This window comes from Vipera berus (genome assembly GCF_964194415.1).
Source record: "Vipera berus genome assembly, chromosome: 1".
Classification (NCBI taxonomy): domain Eukaryota; kingdom Metazoa; phylum Chordata; class Lepidosauria; order Squamata; family Viperidae; genus Vipera; species Vipera berus.
In genome coordinates, this window is record NC_138202.1 from 245,718,724 (window position 1) to 245,734,690 (window position 15,967).

Genomic DNA, 15,967 nt, shown 5'->3' on the forward strand with positions numbered 1-15,967 from the left:
AAAAGGAAGAAATAGAAAAAGGGAGGCATATTTGGTTTAAAGAAATTATATCTGAACAGAATGTCCCCATTTTGATAAAACATGTTGTTTCTTTGAAAGATGAATAATGAGGCATGACTGCTCTTAATGCTTCCAAAATAGTTCCTGTGATCTACTAAGTCCTTAAATGTCTCTGTACAGAAAATGATCATGACTCAAAACATTAAACCATACAAATCAAAATGTCAGTGTGTTCTTCTGTCTCCTGCTGTGTGAACTGAACTCTGGAAAAACGACACTTCATTTAATAAGAAAAGACATTGAAAATTTTATTTAACGTTAAATTTGACTAGGAAAAAATTGCTACAAAACATTGCCATGTCTTCTTCATGCAAAAATTTTAAGTTTTTTTTCTCAAGCTGTAGAATACATTTAATATCACTTTAGTTAGTCATGCATAAAAAGAGAAAAAAAGTCCATTACTTTATGTAGTACAATGATCTGATTTGAACCACGTACCATGGAAATTTTATAACAATGAGGTACAATTTGGAAAGTTGTTCAAAAATCACAACTGATTGCAACTTACCTCTGGTAACAACTCCTTCCAAATGAACAACATTGGGGTGGTCAAACTGTCCCATGATGCTTGCCTCACAAAGAAAATCCCTTCTTTGTTTTTCAGTATAGCCCACTTTTAAGGTTTTAATGGCCACTGCAACATCTCTTTTGCCTGGAAGCTTTAGACGGCCGCTGCATACTTCGCCAAACTCTCCTGAATTTAAAAAAACAAACAAACATTTATTTGCAATAGAATCATTTTAGTTCACACTGATAAGAAACAAGGCACAATGTTTTCATATATTGGAAAATGAAAATCAAACCAGTAAGAGGACAAAAGCTAATCCAAGCAAAGTTCAACACCTTAAAAAATTGGAAGTGTTTTAAACATCCCTCCAGTCACACTCTCCTGCTCCAGAGATTCTGGGCACAAGCAAAAAGCCATAAAGGAACAACAATAGAAAATAAGAAATTAAGAAAAATGATCAGTTTTAAAGAATTCAATCACATTTTGTTCCCTCTTAGTTTTAGGAGAACTTTGGTGCAGGACCTGTTGAGATTCTTGAGGCAGAGTCTTGCTGTGTTAATCCAAGAACGGTTTAAGCCAGGGGTGTCAAACTCGCAACGTCATGTGACGTGTTGCGACATATCGCAACTTTTTCGCCATTGTCAGAACTGGGATGGGCACGGTTTTGGCATGATACATCCGGCCCATGGGCCAGCAGTTTGACACCCCTGGTTTAAACCTATTGCACCTGAGGAAATGGATATATATGACTCGGCCATGACTATGAGTTTGGCCAAGCTGCTCCTTAGGTTGCCTGGCTTGGCTAACTAACCAAGGCTGCTGGGGTGATAATGTGTGTATTGCATATATGTGTTTTTGCAGTGGTGAAATTTTCCTTGTGATGGGGGGCTTTCCTCCACCTCTTAAGCAGGTGTTGGTTCATCTTGTCCTCAAAAGGTCATTGCTGTATACCACCATACTGGGCAATTTAAATCCAGTGTTCAATTTTCCTTTTTTTAGGGAAGGTTATTAAGACTGTGCTTATGTAGCAGTTTTAATGGACTCTTAATAAACTAGGCTATCTGGATCCCTTTTAGTGAAAATTTAGGCCTGGGTATGTGATGGAGATGGCACTGGTTAGTGCATCCGTGCTTACTCTACTTGACGTCTCTGTAGTCTTCAATACCAATGACCATGGTCTCCTTCTGGATTGGTTCCATTGAGTGAGTGGGAAGTATTGTATTGTGCTGGTTCTCTTCCTTCCGGTGGAGTCAGTACCAGTTGATTGGGAGTAAGAGATCCCACCCTTGACCCTTACTATGCAGGTTTTTGCAAGGCTTGGTATTTTCTCCACTCCTGTTAGACATCTACACAAAACTGTTGGGTGAGATCATCCACCTCCATGGAATGAGGATCATTAGTATGCTAATGATATTTAATTGTACGTATCTACCCCTGATGCTGTTAATATTCAGTCTTGATGCCTAGAGGCTATGAGGTCTAGCTGGAGAACAACAGGCTTCAGCTGAAAGGACTATCTGGATTTAGAACCTTACCACATTTGGTACTGAACAGGTGGCTTTGCCCCAAGCAGAACTGGTATGCAACTTAAAGTTCCTTTTGGACCAACAACTCATGCTTGTGGCTAGGATGGCCTTTGCACATCTTCAATTTGTACACCAGTTGCATCTCTTCCTGAATTGATAGGCTCTGCTTAGTTATTCATGTGCTGCTCATGTCCTGAATGGACCGTTATAATGCACTCTACCCATGCCTGCCCTTGATGAGTGTTCAGAATTTCAACTGTTACAGAATGCAGCAGCACAGCAATTATGGATGCTCCTAGGGTGGCACACATTTCACTTTATATATAAACTCTCCCATGTTAGATTCATGGTTTTTATGGTTATTTTAAGATGTATTTTTATTGTTTTGTTTTTACTCTGTACCACCCAGAATCACATTCATGAAATGGGAGGCCACATAAATTTAATAAAATAAAGGGCTAAGTCTTTGTTTCTCTGCTGAAAGATAAAAGTTTGGGGCCTAAAAAAGTATTCTACAAACACACACAACACATTTTACATATCAAAAACCTTAATGTAATTCTAAAATCTACTATTAGTAGATTTCTAACCTATAGCTCCCATTTATCATAAGAGCCACACCAAACTTTTCCTGTCCAAAGGGATCTCTCTTCTTTTCTTCTATTGGCTGTCAGGGATCACGTCTATACTTTATTGTAGATAATGCTGGCTTGTTCTTAAAAAGGGCTGGCTGCTTCCACTATACCTGATCTGTCAATGAGGAGGAACCCAGAACATTCTTGATGGATGGATCAAAGAGAACAACTAGATTCTTATGGGAGGAAAGAGGTAGTCAGGACCATAAGGCTTTACAGGTAGTCTGGACCATAAGGCTTTACAATCAGCACTGTGATTCCTGAATTTACCAAGAAACAAGCTGACAACCATTGCAGCATCAATGGTATTGATGTAGTATCTCTGTAACAACCTGGTAAAGTTTCTGAATAGTCTTCAAGGCAATCTTAACTATACGTAGCGGTTAAAAGAAGTAGAATTTAAATATTGGCTTCCTGTTCTAAAAAGGCTCAAACCTGTGCACTTGTCAAAGCCTGGGGCCTCCATATATTATTCCAGCAGATGCCTGAGACGATACCCAAATTATAAACCTGCTTCATCAAGAAGACTGCAACTCCATCTAGAATTAGCCTAGAGACTAAGACAAAATCAGCAGCAAATTGGTCTTGCTAGGATTTAATTTCAGCCTTTTATCAAATCCAAATAAAGAAGTATTTTTAAACATCATCCTTAATTACAGAAGCCCACCAAAAGAAAGGCATACAAAATATTTAGTTCTGTAAGTTCGGGCTCTCAGTGTTCAATAGTTTAGCTTAGTCTTCAGCAATACAAAAATTACAAAAAAACCATATGCCACCAACAGAAAAAGCAGCACACTAGAGATTGCCTATTATACTGTACATAGGCACTGCTGTCTACCATAAACTTGTCAGCAGAAAATTACAGTGCAGTCATCAAAATCAAACATGCACATCAACCACCAAAAGACTAAGAGCTTTTATTCCATGGACAATTGCACTAGAATAACAGAGGAAAGTGCAGAAATTTCAGTGCCACTCATCGCAGAGAAGTTCTCTACTCTTACATTTTATGAATGAAGTGGACAGCCATTCTTGATTATCAATCTAGGGTATTTGGAGCATTTCCCTCTTAATATTCTTTGGTAAATATGGCTCCTGAGTTAAGCTATAAAGAAATTCATTTTAAATACTTATGCTACTGGCACTTTTCAATTTGCAACTCTGGACAAAATAAGAAATATTTATTTGTATGTCAGTCCCTTGAGGTGGGCAAGGTCAGAAAACAGATTCCACAAATCTGACTGGAATATACTTTATAGATATAAGTAGGTTATAGAAACAGAATCTTGAATTTCTGATGGGAGTTTTCTCTTCTTTACTTCCTCCCTCTTTTATCCCAGTCAATTAGAGGGAGTCACTTTGAGCTTCTTTCTCAAGCTTTCTGTTTCCTGGGCTTAACACATGTTTATTCAACTGGGGTCTGTATCTAGTGTCTCCAAAGTCATCTCCGTAACTCTCTGCGGTATATGTGTATTTGGAGCTTCTGAAAAGCTGCCCTGTGTATCTGCCAAGGGTGGAAAAAAATAAAATCAAATTTTCCCAGTTTTCCCAGCAGTAGTCATCTTACTAGAGAACCATCTTACACAACAGTTTGCAGAGAGGATCCATTTCCCATGGTCAATTACCTATTTTGTGAAATGAAAACACTTATGGCTAAGTATTTATAAGTATAGTGGTAACACAGAGTAGAAATTCTTATTCAAATGCTATTTGTAGAGGTTTTGTGAACTTCATCTGAAAAATCATATATTAAATAGATTCTGATTCAGAATGTACACTGGAATATAATTTAATTGGCCATATGATTCCTGTGACTGCATTCCGATGATCATTTATTTAGGATTATATATATATAATATTATAATATTATATATATATATATATATATATATATATATATATATATATATATATATATATATATATATATATATATATGTGTGTGTGTGTGTGTGTGTGTGCGCGCACACACACACACACACACACACACATATACATACACATACACACACACACACACACATATGAAGTGACTGGAAATTATTTCTATGTAAATATTCATAAGATTGATTTGTCTTTCATATATTTTTTTAACAAAATCATTTTCTTCTTTAAAAATTTCCTGTTATTGGTGATCTTTAAAAAAAAGGTCTTTAAAGATATACCATAAAACAACAGGAAATCAAAGAATGTTTCCTCCAGGAGACTTAGGTATTTGACATCTTTCTTGCCTCTGGATACTTAATTTCACTACATGAACTAGTGCAATGAAAGTGTCACATCTCTTATTAATGCAAACAAATGGAAACAGGTTTTCAGAGCACGGAATGTGGAAAAAGGAAAGAAAGCAATGTAATGACAATTAGTATCACCCCTAAGGGTCAAGAGAAGAACTTCAATGAAATGTGTTAGAAATGTCATCAAAAATAGTCCCTGAATTAAAACTGGCTGTATAAATCAACTCCTAGTTGGACAAATATGATCTAACTTCAGAGAAATATCCTTTATATGCACATAGATTCCATTTATAATTTAATAAAAGCATTTGGTGAAGTGTATAAAGAATCTGCATTTGAACTCAAGTGTAATTTTTTCTTGTAATAATGTGTAAGCCAAAACAAATTATTTGAATTATAATAAACAACGGTATTTATTTTTTCCTAAATAAAAACAAATCTTTGGGACCACCGGGTTTTTACATATTTGGTTTACATCCGTTGCCTCTAATTACCCTGATATCAGCAAAAGCGTCATAACTAAATATAATTATTTGCTTGTCACCATGAAATGTGAGTTTCGATTTGCCTAGACATAAGAATCGTATATGAAGCCAGTCATCTTACCTGCACCAATCACACGCTCTATTTTAATACAGGAAGCATCTAACTCCTTGGCGAATTGATGGACTGCTCTATTGGGATCCTCGTAGGTTTCAGGGTCAATGTAGGTTTTGGTGCCTGGAAATTTAACTGTAATGATGTAAGAAAGCATGACTGTGATGAAGCAAACCATTTATGTTGCATCCAACCCCGAGATTTAATTACATAAAATATTCCCTAGAACTGGGAAGCTTTTGTTAAACCACGTGTGTTTCCACATGAGGGAATCCTAGCTGAAACAATCAAACATTGTAAAGACATTCCGATTTTTCTTCCTTAACAGATTTTCTACTCTAATTATATTATCAGGATATATATACAATATAAATGTGGTATGAATACATTTAATAAATGGTATTTCTTTTTCATCTGGATCTCTTGTAAGCACACAAGGAGGAAGCAGGGTGATTGCATTAGAAAATATTTGGTATACAAGGTAATCAAGTATTTTTCCAGAAACACTCAGATTTGCTTATGTTTATGGCCAGCAATTTTAAAGGGTGATCAAATGGAAGACAGATTAATCTATAAGACCTCCGTTTCTTTCCCCCCCCAGTATAGACAACTATGCCAGGCATCATTCAAACTGTACTTGTATTTTTTGAGTTAGCAACTGGAAGCACAAATTATATTTGGTCTTAACAAGTCTTTGACTTATGACTGGTCAATTAATGACTATTCAAACATATGACAAATCTCTACAGAGCTACTTACAACCCATTTTTGAAGTTATGTCAGCTGTTCCTCCCCCGCCCTGTTATCTCAACTTGGTCATCCCAACACCCATTTGCAGCATGACATGGTCACATGATCATGATTTGTGATATTTTTTGTTGGTTTCTGGTATTTACTTCCAATTTCTGGCAAAAAATGTCCATGGAGAAAACATGGCATTCACTTAATGACCGCTACAAAAATGTTGAAAAATCAGGTCACATGATGCCTTGGCTTATGACCACAATGACTTTTGATTGTAATTCCAGGCTTATTTACAATCATAAGTTGAGGACTACCTGTAATTTATACTTTTCAATGATATAGTCCAAACAATGTTAATCATATTTTATTATATAAGTTATACCATAAAAGTCCATACATCTGCATTCTGGAATATGTGTATGTATTTCTGAGTTCAATATCATTATTAAGAATTTGGCCTTTGTTCTGACAACTGATTTAAATCTGTTGCCTAAGGGTGAATATGAAACAGACTGATCAGCATTATCAAAAGTTTCTTAATGTGTCATCCCAAAAACTGCATATTTAATCTGGCCAAAAGGGAATGAACTCTGTTTTTCAGAAAACATATTTTGTTGAAAGACTACCATTTCAAGGTAGGGAGGGGCAAGGAATGAGAAAAAAATAATAATGTTCTGCTTTGGTTAAAAAAATAATGGAGTGGGAAATGACCATAAAAGTGAAGACTCCTAAAGAGAAATGTTTAGACATTGGTTTCAACACTTTCCAAAATGCTATTAATGAAATGATCAGGCCCAACAGATCTACATATATCTTCTCAGCAACAAATCCCTTTGTTTGTAGTGAGATTTATTCCCTGGCAAATGAATAACAAACTGTAGCATTTGAGTTATTACAGTTATTACCTGTTTTATATAAATACATAGAAATGCAAGGCTAGTAATATAAATATTATGCAAATATTCTGCAAATGTTAATTTTTCTGCATAGCATTTTCGATTAAGTGAAAACAATAATATGATTAGTACTAATGTTAACGGCTCAGTTTCTGGAGCTGATAGATAGTCATCCTTATTTATGTTCCAAAGGAAAAAGGCACAGCCTGAAAACAACAGGTTAACTATCTTTATTATGCTTTCAGGCAAGGAGATGGAGAATGAACCTTCTCTTTGCACTTGTAGTAAGGGCCTGAATTGGAGTTAACCTTGTGAATTTCAAATGGGTCTTTGATGGTACTTTATTCAAGCTGTCATAAAACACCTTGACATGCCAAAGCTCTTTTGGCATATCAACATGAAGTAATGTTGTTCAGATTCAGAGGCACTGCTAAAAGAAAACAGAAAGAGTAAACAAAATGTAAATTGGTGTTGCTTAAGTGAACTTTTCTACCGTATCTTTCTATATACTTTAAAATGTAATATTTGAGATTATTGAAAAGTAAAAACTTTCAGTAAAAAATGAGACAGAAGATTGAATATTCTGTCCAATCTTGTGCTCTGAGCTATTAAAATTAAGTCTAATTTCTTCAATATGTCAGCAAATTGTCTGGATTGTACAGGAACAAAAGGATGCAAAATTGAAATGACTACAGGTAGTCCTTGACTTACGATCACAATTGAGACTGGAATCTCAATTGCTTAGTGAAATGGTTGTTAAGCAAGACATCCATGTGACTGCTTCACTCAATGATCCCAAACCTGACATTCACAGTTGCAGTCATTAGGCAAACTCCTAGATTATTAAGTTGGAGCAAAAGAGCTGCCTACTAAGGAATTTAGTTTCCACACAGAGATGAAATCCTCTTGGCAGCCTTTTCTCTCTCAAATATTCCTGCAGTTCACCAAAAAAATTTCCATTTACCTACGCGCAGGGAGGCAAAATCTTTGATGAACCTGCATGGTGGAGCTGAAATCTTTAGGATTTCAGATCCATTCCTGCAGCCCCACAAAGAGGTTCTATTCCCCTCAGTGAACAGAGGGAAAATCCTTCATGGAGCTTCAGGACTGGACATGATATCTAAAAATTTCAGTTTCATTTCTGGAGCTTTACAAAGGATTTATCTTTCTCTCTATACATGGAAGGGAAATCCTGTCCGGTGGTTCATGAAGCTTCAGCTCCCTTCCCGAAACCCCACAAGGTATTTCAAACACTCCTCTGGCCCCTCTGCTTGCATCCTTCCCTGCTGGCTTCCAAACTGACTTTCTGAGAAAGGCGGAAGAGAAGACTGCAATTGCAGTCAGGTGACTGTGGGGCACTTAACTACTAGTCATGAATGTGAGCTGTTTGCCAAGGGCCCAAAATGCAGACATATGACTGCAGGGTGCGGTGGGGGTAGCAGCACGACATTTTACAACAGCTTCAAACACTTTCTGAGCTGTAAAACATCCTTCCTGAGGCTGTTGTAACTTTGAGCAGTTGGTCATAAGTTGAGAACTATCTGTAGTGAATACAGCACTCTATTTAATTTTTTCCTTTCAAACAATGGCTATATCAAATTAAAAACTAGGCTTTCTATCTAAAGACACTGAAAAAAAAATAATGAGATGTGAAAAGAAGAAAAAAAGTAAGAATTTATGTTTTTAACTTCACTTAATATTGGATAACTGAGCTTCTAGAAAGGAATATAATGAAGGAATACAATGTTACCGTATATTCAAAATTAGTTTCTGACAATTAAGACTAAGCTGTTAACCTATTTATAATTTCCCCCAAACATATCATTTTAAAAATTAGTGCATGCTGAGGAAAAACATTCTTTGGCTAGCACTTTCCCTTATAGACACATGAAAGCCCTCCTCTACCCCCCCCCCCCAAATTGATTGCACTTTCTTGTCAGATATTATTTGGAAGGGCTTTTTTTTAAAGCACTATTTTAAATATGTGAATATTCTCACTACAACTAAAACGAGACACTATTATTAAGCTTCTCACACTCTTAATATAGTTCCATCTCACCAGTGGGATATCTGCGACTGCATTATTTTTAAAACGAATGAGAATGTTGTAATACTGATCTTCTTTACTGTTTTCGGTTTCCTTGATTTAGACAGGATGTTTTCAACCTGTGCTCTGTGAAGAGTTGAAACTCACTGTTTTCCTTCGCTGAGGGAAGGCTTCCATTAGAGATCAAGAAGGAGAATTTCAGTAATTTCTCCCCCTTTTTTTCCCCTTGCAGCTGCTAGCTTCTTAAAAATCTACCTCCCATGCAGTCATCAAAGGAGGGAAAGCAATAAAACACCATACATTGATTTTAATGCTGTCATATGAGCTGAACAAATACAGGCTGCTCTGATTTTCCAAAAAGAGGAAAAAGAAAATACAAACTCTGACTTAACATGGATCTGAATCTCTAGTTACTAAAAAACCAAATCCTTCAAAAAAAAAGTAATTTGGAATATGTGGAGATCTGTACAAAGCACCTCTTCACTAATTTTTATAAGAAGTAAAGTGGGTTTATGTGAACACACATGTGGAAACAATTGGGAACCATTTCGGAAGCAATTGCTTAAGCTGAGAAAAGACGCAGCTGCTTTTACAGTGTGAACATGGTTGTTTTTTATATGCTCTTGTGCATTATGAAATCCTCCTTTGAAGAAACTGCACACTCTATCCAATGCTGAGCACCAAGGAATTGCTAGAGAAAAATTTCCATGGCTAGTAGTTTTAAAGTAATCCTTTAGCTACTGAACTGTGTCTTTTTATTCATTTCAGCAGCTTTTCTTTAATATATGTATATTTTCCATTCATCATTTGATTGTTCAACAGATTTGCAAAATAAGGGAGTAGAAAAAGTAGATAGATATCTTGACTATACATTCGTAAAAAGAGAAATGGGCAAGTCTGCAACAAATAATGAAACTTTAAAATAATTGTCAAGCAGGCTGAAGAGGAATTCTTATTCATTGTATGGACATGAATACCAGATATTAAGGTGTGATTAACACCATCATTACTTGTTAAATTTGAGGGAGAAAAGCTAAATCCAGGTGGTTTGGCAGAGTGAACATATAATCTGAATTATTAAATAGATATAATTGTTATTTCTACCTTATTTTGAAATTCCAGGATTTTAACTAAAAATTTCCATTGATTTAAATAATTAACATCCTGCACATATCTGCATTCACAACTGTTCTCTTGTTGATCTCCTGTGATGAGTGAGTCTGTTATTTCCACTTTTGGTCAGACACTTATTTTTCCAACTGTATTCTTCTGCATCACTTCATATGTAGAAAAATATTTTCATAAACTACTGAATGAACTATTATATACATTTCTCTTGGTATGCATATTTTCCATGTACTTTCTTAGCATCCACATTTGGTAAACAATTTCCCCTAATATACAATTTTGTCCTATATATTTCTACTCCATCTTTCTGCTTGTATAAGCATTTGCTGCAACTCACAATAAAATAGAATACAAAATATAAAACACAACAGAAATATTGATACAATGAAAATCAAACTCCAAATTTAAATAAATATTAATTTAATTTTATACTATCAAATATTTGTTTGGGTTCTGAGTAGCAAATTGACAAAATTTAGAAAATTTTGTAATCTGATAGATACATATTTAGATAGTAATTATTCCTATGGAAATGTTGAGGATTACAGAATTAGTAATAAATAATACACATATTAGTACACAAGATTACATTCACATCAACAAATTACTGATATCGTCTTTAAACAATTCAAATATTCAGTTCATGTCTATATGCACAAATTAGTTGATACAGTTCACGGATAAGTTAAATCTTGATTGACTGGGCTATTTTCAACATAAAACACTTTCGCACTTCATGCTGGCTATTTACTGAAAACAAATTTTGAAAGAAACATTATTATTACTTTCATCATATATGTTCATCATTATTAGTTATTCAATTTGGGTACAACTGAGAAAATATATAAATGTCATAATCAAAAACTTGCTGGGCCAACAATTATTAATTACATCAATCATTTTTGCTCCAGAAGAATGATTAAGAAACTACTGCATGTTTATCCAAAGTCTGTGAACTGGAAAGAAACATATAGATAGTTCTCGCTTACTGACTGCCTTGATTAGTAAACGGTCATAGTTACAATGGTGTAAAAAAAAGTAGCTTTGTGATCAATCCTTGAATTTATGAAAATGACAACGTCCGGCAGTCACTGATTGCCAGTCAGGCGTTTTGCAACAGGTATGAATTCATGACCGTTGCAGTGTCCTACGGTCACATGATCACCATTTGTGTGCTTTGCAACTGGCTTTCAATAAGCAGAGTAAATAAAGGAAGGCAAAGTAAAATTGTAAGTTGTAGTCACATATGTTGCCAACAACCATGATGTTTTATTAACAATTAAAGGGGGGAGTGCGTCATAAAGCCCATGGTAGTCATATGATTTTTCGCTTAGCAAATGAGGTGCTTAGTGATGGAACTGCAGATCCCAATTACAGTTGCTAAGTGAGGACTACCTGCATAACAGAGCCCAGTAATAAAATTTATGATGTTACTTTGGAAGATGTTTTTTTTAACTTTACATTTGCTGTTTACACAAATTTAAAATCTTTGTTCTCAGCAAAAATGTTCTTTTAACACTGTCACTGTTCTATTAGTGCCAGGACCAATCTACTGTAATTGGCCTGGAATCTCCTGGATGAAATAACAGCAAAGCACTTACAATGAAAGTAAAGTTCTTCATCTCCTTCTTGGTCAGCTTTGCTATAGCCACAGTGTCTAGGGAAAAAAAAGACATTTTTTAATTGAAACTGTGTCACACTTTAATGTGTTAGAAGTAATAATATGAACATAACAGGAAATATAATTCTAGGTTTTGTACATGCTTAGTTTAAAGTATGATTACTGTTACAGCTGATAGATTATGTATCAATAAGTATTCAATGATCACCAATGAATTATTGATATCCTGTAGTACATTGCTGTTTTTGCCCAAAGAACTCTCAGAAGTTTATTGAAAGAGGCAAATGAAAATGGAGTGCAGACATAATTTTTAGGTCCTTTGTCATAAGCAGTTAGAAAACCAGTTCAAAAAGGTAGTAACTCTTCCTGGGATAAGGGCCTCTGTCCTTTAAGATAGCTAAAATTGTTTTAAATACATATATCAAGATATATTTTGGTAACACATTTGCAAGTAAAACTAGTAATATGGATAATGAATTGAATCAGATTCTTCTATCAAAATGACACTATGATGCAAACTTTTTGTTTTTTTCCCCAATCCCTAAAGTTGCTTATCCACTGGCAAGCAATAACCTCTATAGATGTAACCTGCTGTTTACCAATGATTAATGTGCATTTGAGTTTTTCCAAGTCCTGTCTATCTTAAGCATCTTAATATTTGAAAGTAATACCTTCGCCCAATGATGAAGCCAAACACCATGAATACCAGGATGATTGTGCCTGCCACAGCTACCACAGCTATTATGATTACAGGATTTTGTTCACTGGAAACGGCAGTGGCTGTATCAGGAAAAGAAACAGGCAAAGATGAGAAGTAAAATTACGATTTTCTCTTTCTCTCTCTCTCAGTTCTTAGAAATTTCATTTTTTTGTGAGCGAGAAACAAGTTTACTTCTTTAGTCAGAGAAAGGTACTTTGCCTCACAAGCAAAAACATTCAACACATAGTAAATTTCTCATTACTTTAGCTTTATGTCAGGAAATGGGATCTGTTGCATTTCTGCCAGCCAACACAATTGTTTAAATTGACCTGCAAGTTTTGGTAGAAAAATATAGCAATTCTGGAATATAATTTTAAAAAGTAAATCTGCAGAAGCTTATAGACTAAATATGCAAATGTATGCTCCCTCTTAGAAACAGCGGTACCACCTAGATCGAAACCTTTGTCATAGGGTCTGGGTTCCACAATTCCTGGAAACCCAAAATTAAGCACCATTCGATAAAAATAAAATTAAAGATATTCTGGTCCTCTCACGCTTGGTGTGTGCATTCTTTCTCTATCTATTCCCACCACTGTTGTTTTCCCCTCAATTTAGCAAGCAGTAACATATTGAAAACATTTTGTTACTTTTTCTTGTAATGGTTAAAACAACATTGCTGTGTTGCGAAACAAAGCTTCAGTTGCATCATTAGCTTTATTTTTCAGTGGATCTCTGAGCGGTCCTGCATGGGACTTCCTAAAAAGCTCTCTAGAGAATGAATGGAGATGAATGTTCTTTTGTTCTGCAGCTCCAACTCTTACGGGGAAAAAAATGGATTTTGGAAAGATGCTGGAAGAGCAGCTGTCAGGTGAGAAACAGAAATTCCTCAATAATGGAAAAACCAGGTCCTCTTAGAGGTGAGGCATATAGGAATGATAATGGAATAAAGCAACAAAAGGGCTAATTTCTTTTCACCCCACATTCTGGTTTTTTTGGAAGAAATTTTCTGCTTGCTCCCTTTTTTTCCCCCTCAAGAAAGAATGAAGTCCTTTGTTTCTTGGGATATTTCTTCCTGTCCTCCTCACAGCAGATATACCACCTCCAGAAGTTCAGATACTCAGATGAATAATATCCAATACTCAAATATCTTTCTCTCATATACAGTCCCCAATGCATTTGCTGTAAATCTTGGCCTCATTTCATAAATTTTCCTCCACATCACCTCCACCTTCAATTTCTTAACCTGAGTAGATTACTGTTTCTCACATGGTAGAGATGGCTGCCAAACACATTTTCCCTCTTTCAAATGAATGCTTCATTGCGAAACCAAACTAAGTCCAAACTCTTCCAAGAGTAAGGGGCCAGGAGAGGAGGAAAAGATTAAAGAGGGAGAGGAACATGAGGCCTAAAGTATACGTATGTTAAAGTACAGGTACTCTTTGACTTATCACCATTCGTTTAGTGACTGAGGTTACTATGGCACTGAAAAAGATGACATGATCAGTTTTCACATTTATGACCGTCCCCATGGCCATGTGATCAAAATTTGGATGCTTGGCAACTGGCATGTATTTGTGATGGTTGCAGTGGGGTCATGTGATTACCTTGTGAAACCTTCTGACAAGCAAAGTCAATGGGGAAGCCAGATTCTCTTAACAATCTTGTTAACTAACTTAACAACTGCAGTGATTCACTTTACAACTATGGCAAGAAAGATTGTAAAATGGGGGCAAACTCATTTAATAACTGTCTTGTTTAGCAACAAAAATATTGGGCTCAATTGTGGTGGTAGGTAAAGGACTACATGTAATAAGAATCAGTCTATAGTAACTGGTGTTGTAAATGAATTTGGAAGAGAATGCACTGAATTGAGATTTGTTTTAGGTCTCATCAGCTATCTTGTTCAGTGGACAAAGCCACAGCCTAAGTGTAAAGTCCCCAAACAGACCTAGTTCTGGGTGGTATACAGATAAATGTTTTGTTTTTGTCATGAACACTGCACAAAAGTTAAAGAATTCTAAAGGGATAATGTGTAGCAGACATTTACATTTACTCTTGTATATAATGTCTATCTCTGTATATCTATAAATGATAACGTTTGCTATTCCCTATTTCCATTCTTGCTAGCATCCACAGTGAATTAAATAAATTTAACAGCATGTTTGAAATATAAATATTTAAAGAGAAGTACTGAAGATAGAAAGTGTGTAGGCCTTTCATAATCCTCAGAAGAGCAACTTAAAAAACCCAAACACAGGAAAATATTGCTGCTCTGGTCAGTTTTATTCCCTTTGGAAACTGGGACAGAATAAATAAGATCTTAGAATAATTCCTAAATATATCCAATGTCAATAGAAAAGATGTTATGCCAAGAGCCAGCAATAAAGATTCTACTGAGAAGCTATTATTAATATCAGAAGGATTCAAGAAGGATTAATCATGTGATCTGAATGTGAACAAAAATTACCATCCATTTGTTTGGAATGTTAAAATAAAAAGCCTGAAGACACTGAATCATTTTGTGTTATATAACTGTACATGTTTCTTTATGGTTTTTTTTAATTCTCACATTTCTATTGAAAAATTCATAGCAAAAAGCAACAGTCCTAAGATATATTTTTTTCTAAGACAGATAACTGCAGTTAAAAATCAGCACTGACTTAAGTCTTGCTTGTCAACCTTAAGGTAAGTTAGAGGAAATTTTGAGACCTTAATTGAGAACTGAGAAATGAGACTAACTGAGAAAGGCAAAAATGTTTCCATTCAACCAATTTGCTATACGTTTTGGGTTTCCTTGGTGATATTAATTGCCAAAAAGTGTAAGTAAGTGTTACCTGTGGCTTCTTCTAATGTAGCAACATCTAATCTAGGGCTATAATTTCCATAGCCAGCAGCAGTAAAAGCACGAATCTGGAAAACATATACAGTTCCTGGTTTCAGATTATTAACCGAAGCAGAAGTGGCTCTGGTTTTCACTGTTGAATAAGTTCTTTCCCTTTGGTCCTGCAAACATAAATACACAATTGAGTGGTATTTAATTTTCAGATTTTCATTTTGCTTTGTATCAATAATTGACAGCTGGCTTCTGGCACCCTATTTCAATTTATTAGAAGGAATTTTTTTCCTCCTGCATAAAGAATTTAGCAAGAGACTCTGCCGCTGTGGCATAACACAATGTTATTTCACTGAGGAGATTTTAAAATAACACAAAATGTAAATGGGAAGCACATGGTGCTGTTCATAAAAGTGAAGAGAGAAAATCATTGCC

The 15,967-nt window shown here is 35.3% G+C and overlaps 1 protein-coding gene across 1 annotated transcript in view; it reads right to left on the reverse strand.

Moving 5' to 3' along the window:
• Positions 1-15,967, reverse strand: part of EPHA7 (EPH receptor A7) — a 176,002-nt gene that overhangs the window by 25,479 nt on the left and 134,556 nt on the right. The window contains exons 7-11 of the mRNA XM_081314541.1: positions 15,534-15,702; positions 12,671-12,779; positions 11,980-12,035; positions 5,573-5,698; positions 569-754 (exon numbers count right to left, since the gene is read on the reverse strand). Coding sequence (XP_081170667.1) covers positions 569-754; positions 5,573-5,698; positions 11,980-12,035; positions 12,671-12,779; positions 15,534-15,702 — 646 coding nt within the window. The remainder of the gene's footprint in view (positions 1-568; positions 755-5,572; positions 5,699-11,979; positions 12,036-12,670; positions 12,780-15,533; positions 15,703-15,967) is intronic.